The 5,163-nt window shown below is 43.1% G+C and overlaps 1 protein-coding gene across 1 annotated transcript; it reads left to right on the top strand.

Moving 5' to 3' along the window:
* Positions 1 to 616: 616 nt before the first annotated feature.
* On the top strand, positions 617 to 4,844 carry DPPA3 (developmental pluripotency associated 3). Its single transcript, XM_059934939.1, has 4 exons — positions 617 to 698; positions 3,161 to 3,396; positions 3,777 to 3,815; positions 4,707 to 4,844. The coding sequence occupies exons 1-4, from the start codon at positions 617 to 619 to the stop codon at positions 4,842 to 4,844; spliced, it is 495 nt and encodes a 164-aa protein (XP_059790922.1).
* The last annotated feature ends 319 nt before the right edge of the window (positions 4,845 to 5,163 follow it).

Raw genomic sequence — 5,163 nt, 5'->3', positions numbered from 1 at the left:
TCCTTTATTTCTCCTCTCCTTTGCCTTACTAGCATCCAAAGGTTTAAGATGAGTCGGGCAAAGAAAACTAAGGAAACTTGCCATTAACTTAATTGGGAGTTAATTTGCAGTTGGAGGGAAACTGCCCTCTCCTCCCTGTACTAGAACACTTAAAGCCCAGTTCACAAACCAGTAGCCATCTCCAGAAGTAGAGTTGGGGGGAAAAAAAAGGATTTTTAAGGCAACCTCAGGAAGACACAACCACAGAGGCTCTTTATAAAATTTCCAGCCTACTTGACAGAGGGCATGATTATTTTAATACACAGCAGATGAAGAATTACCCTATTAGTCCACTAATTGGACTACGCCCACCAACTTGCCTTTTCCTTTTACTCATTAGTCATTTACATTAAAATAGGCTGGCTGATTGCCTTCTCTGTAGTTTTTAAGAGGAAACACGACCTAGACTTTTAGGTTGGATTCTTCTCTCACCACAGTGTGTCAGCTTGGATTTTTCTCCCTCTTTCTTAGCTCTATAGTTCTTCCAGGCTACTTTGTAGCAATTTGAGTCTAAAGCATCACCTTCCACTGGAAACCAAAGGTCTAGGAGAAGCTTCAAGCTGTGACAAGCCTTCCAATGGATTCATCTGAGGTTAACCCAACCTGGACCCTGGAGTCTCCTCAAATGTCCATCGATGAAAATTCCCAGGCAATTCCAGGTAAGCCAGACTTGGGGGGGTTCAGAAAGGTAAGAGGCTGCCTTCCTTTCTGTTATACTGACTTCAGTCTTTTACAGAGAAATGCAGTTAAGTAAACCTCTTCAGAGCAGAGGAGAGCCAGGGAGTGTAGGGCCCTCCTCTAAAGAAAGAAAGAAAGGAGAGAGAGAGAGAGAGAGAGGAGAAGGAGAGAAAGAGAAAGAAAGAAGAAAGGCAGGACAAGGAGGAGAAAAGTGGGAGGGGTGTTGAGCTGCATTGTTTGCTTACTATGCTCAGGAATCTGTCAACCTTTTAAGGACATTTTCTGTGGAAGAGCAATCAGAGTTCTAGACGGCGGCTCACAGCGTCTTGTGCGATCAGTATTTCCACCAGCAATGTATTCCAATCAGGAATTGTAAAGGGAAAAGAATACAACCAACCTGGGCTTCCCTAGTGGCGCAGTGGTTGCGAATCTGCCTGCCAATACTAGGAGACACAAGTTCGAGTCCTGATTTGGTAAGATCCCACATGCCGCGGAGCAACTGGCCCCGTGAGCCGCAATTATTGAGCCTGCGCATCTGGAGGCTGTGCTCCGCAGCAAGAGAGGCCGCGATAGTGAGAGGCCCGCGCACCGCGATGAAGAGTGGCCCCCGCTTGCCACAACTAGAGAAAGCCCTCGCGCAGGAACGAAGACCCAACACAGCCATAAATAAATAAATAATTAAAATAAAAAAAAAAAAAACAAGCAACCTAAACTTCAATTTGACCTAAAGGTTTTCTTAATTTCACCAACATTTCTGGGATTGGCTTTCCAGCTGAATTTACGCTTTGGGAATGTTAATAAAGAGGGAAATGGCTTTTCAGAGGAAATTGAAGGAAGGGGCGGGTTTATAAAAGCCAGTGAGTGTGCTCTGTAATGTAAATAAGTAGTAGTAAGATTTAGGATGGAGGGCTTAGAAACCGTGCTCCAGGAATACTGCTAATTAGGTTCCCCGCCTTCCAGGGTTCTTCCCGAGGCGGAAGTCATCTTTCCTTGGAGCCGCACACGATCCCAGGCGTGGCCTCCCAGGCTTGGCCTCGCAGACCCACTCACTCATTTGAAATCTTATTACCCTGACCTCGGGCGGGGATGGGTGGTGTAAGGTGGCCGCAGATGACCTGGAGCCAACCAACACCCTCTGGGCAGCTAGGAAGTGGGTGGATCCTCGCTGGCATTATATTCTGCCCTCTGCCCCCGAGATCTAGACTGCCTCCCCTGCATCTTGAGGATAGAACCCTGGTCAAAGGGGAAAAAAATTAATGAATACAGTATATAATACGGCCAGTTTCTCCCATTCCTTGAATCTGCCTTAGTACCTGACAATTCCACAACTTGGAATCTTTATTTCCATGTGCACAAGTCCCTAGAAGTTGAATGGATCCTGACTCAATATTTAATACTCTCACGTACAGGGAAAATTAATGCTATCTGCCTTGTTGTATGAGATTAGTGTTTATGAAATTTACATGATTGTTCGGATGGGAAGAGGCAAGAGTGGGTGGGTTTTTTTGCTTTTGTTTTTGTTTTGGCCGCGCAGGGCAGCGGCGGGATCTTAGTTCCCCGACAGGGATGGAACTAGTGTCCCCTGCCCTGGGAGCGCAGAGCCTTCATCACTGGACCTCCCCACCCCAACCCCGGGGAAGCCCCAAGAGTGAATGATTTCTCAAAATACTGCGTTTGAGTGGAAAGATCTAGCAGCATGAAAAAGCTGGGTAGAACTGATGAGGGTAACAGCCACTTTGACATACTAGTTAAGGATAGGGGATTTGGGGAGAGGCTGTTATATTTGGGGTTTCTTTGTCTATTTCATAGATGTAGTTCATTTTCCAGAAAAAAAACAGGTTTGTTTCTAATTGTTATAAAGGTGAACTGCTGAAACTTGTTACACTGAAACATTTTGACTTGCATTAATGCCTTATGTCCCTGCATTTATATCAAAAATCACACAAATGAAAATGGGAAAACTGTCAATACCTGGTTTCTATTCCATGTTTTTCCACTTGGAATCATAACTTAAGCACCTTTTGACCCCATGGGAAAACATCTACTATTCAGAACTACCCATAACGGGAAGAAACCACTTCTTTTTTCCTTTTGCCGCACCCCAGGGCATGTGGGATTTTAGTTCCCTGACCAGGGCTCTAACTGCGCCCCCTGCATTGGCAGCCCGTAGTCTTAACCACTGGACCGCCGGGGAAGTCCCATAAAGAAAACAACTTTTTATTTTGAGAAGAAAGTGTTTCCCATTATAGTGGATTCTTAGGATGCTCTCAAGGCATGCAGCACGCTAGTTCATGCCCGTGGTATCTAGGATCTTCACCCTGAGGAAACTTCCAGTGTCCATTGTTGAGCTGCTTAAGAGCAGACCTAGTGTGGGCAAGAGATAAGTGGCTTCTGGATATTGCAATTCGCACTAATGGATCTTAACTTTCTTTTTTTGTTTCAGTTGCCTCTCAGCCTATGTCTGAAGTGTTAATAAAGAACCTCAGTAACTTGACACTCAACCCTAGTATCAAATTGCCATTCATTCTGCCAGAATGTCTACCTCAACCAACTGGGCGGTTACTTGGTGAAAACATACCCTATAGGAGAGGGGTGAGGACCGTGTTAACGGATCGGAGAGATAAGATGGAGCGGCTGATTCAATCCATTAAAAAACGCTACGGCAAAGGAGTTCCTCGGGTGAGTTTCTGTGGCCTGGGTAGGCAGCAGTGCCCCACTCTAGGCGCTGGGGGGCGCTCACATAAATCAAGATGTAAATAGCGATGGGGTGGCGGGGAGGATTCCCCGGTGGTCCGGTGGTTAAGACGCCAAGCGCCCGCTTCCATTGCAGGGGGCAAGGGTTCGATCCCTGGTGGGGGACCGCGGCCCCCAAAATAAATTAAATAATATAAATGGAGATAAGCAGCAGCGGTCACTCATCCACTGTACTCAGGAGGGCAGGGTGTGAATAACACTTAGGGTTTTAAGACGCCAACTCTTCTTATGTTAGATGGGTAGCATTAGTAATCCAAATTTTCCTTGATAGTTTGTAATATACGTATTTTTTTCTTCCCATGAAGTCTGACTCTGAAAGAGAACCGTGGCAGAATGATGTTGAGGTAACTAGAAGTTCCCTTACTATACAAGTGGGTGGGTATGTGGTTTGAGGAGGGAGGAGGAAAGGCAAATTGGCTTGGACTTTCTCAATCCTCAGAAACTCTGGAGCAATCAGTTCATATTTGTGCTTTTTTAAAAAATATATAAAGTCATATTTTTTGAGCAGTTTTAGGTCTCCAGCAAAATTAAGCAGAAAGGACATATACTTCCTGAACCCACACATTCATAGCCTCCTCTGCTGTCAACATCTTCCAGTTACGTGGTGTTACAGTGGTGAACCTACATTGACACGTTATTATCACCTAAAGTCTGTAGTTTCCATGAAGGTTCACTCTTGATGTTGTGCTGGTACTTTTTCACCTGCTGTCACAAACATGATATTCAATACCATGTAGTAAGAGGGAAAACACCTGAGCACAGAGTGTCCAGCAGCTGGTTGAGTGTCTCACGTTTAAGGCATTCAGAGAACTGACACTAGGTATATGTTGATATATATGCATGTATGTGTGTGTGTGTGTGTGTGTGTGTATAATTTTCCTTTTAAATTGAAGTATAGTTGTTATACAGTATTATAAATTACAGGTGTATGACAGAGTGATTCAGTTTTTAAAGGTTATACTCCATTTATAGTTGTACAGGAATATATTATTGACTGACAATCAGCAGCTGTTAGCATTACAAAATGGCAATCTGGTATTCTTTGGCAGCCATACATTTCGATCCATTTTTCCCAAAAGGTTTTTTGGTTTTGACCCTTTTTTTAGTGTTCCATATTCCAAAGTCTCTTCTAACAACCAACATTAGATTTGAGGGTTGTTAACGTCTCTTTGGTGTACAAGTAATTTATTATTTTAAATTGTTAACCAATTAATCCATTTCATTCTTTTTTCCAGACTCAGTCAAGAGGGCAAAGATTTAGATGTAGCTGTCGTTTTTGCCGGTTTCATAGAGATCCTTCTGAGGATAGTTATGAGAATTATTACAACAATAAGTATTACAGTAATTATGACACGGAGTCGAAGGAGCCATAAACCTTATTCTTGTACTATTTTTTCTTCCTGGTAATTTTAGGATCATTATGAAGCTTGGGAAAGATTGTGTACCAATATTTTGATAACCTATATTATAAGTTCTGTGATGTCTTTTTTTCTTGCATCTCTTTTCTACCTTAATACAGTAACTTATAAGGAATCTATGTAGCTTGCATTTGAATGACTTGAATATATTTTAGTTCCACTTTGTGAAACAAATTAACTTGTGTGGAAGGAAAGTGAAGAACACCACGTTGGGTGGCTTGGCCACAGCACTGTTAGAACAGCGTGTTGAATTGCAATAAAAATTTTTGATGTG

Source organism: Balaenoptera ricei, chromosome 10, assembly GCF_028023285.1.
Source record: "Balaenoptera ricei isolate mBalRic1 chromosome 10, mBalRic1.hap2, whole genome shotgun sequence".
NCBI lineage: Eukaryota > Metazoa > Chordata > Mammalia > Artiodactyla > Balaenopteridae > Balaenoptera > Balaenoptera ricei.
Note: the sequence above shows the minus strand (reverse complement) of the source record. Positions and strands in the feature narration are given on the sequence as shown.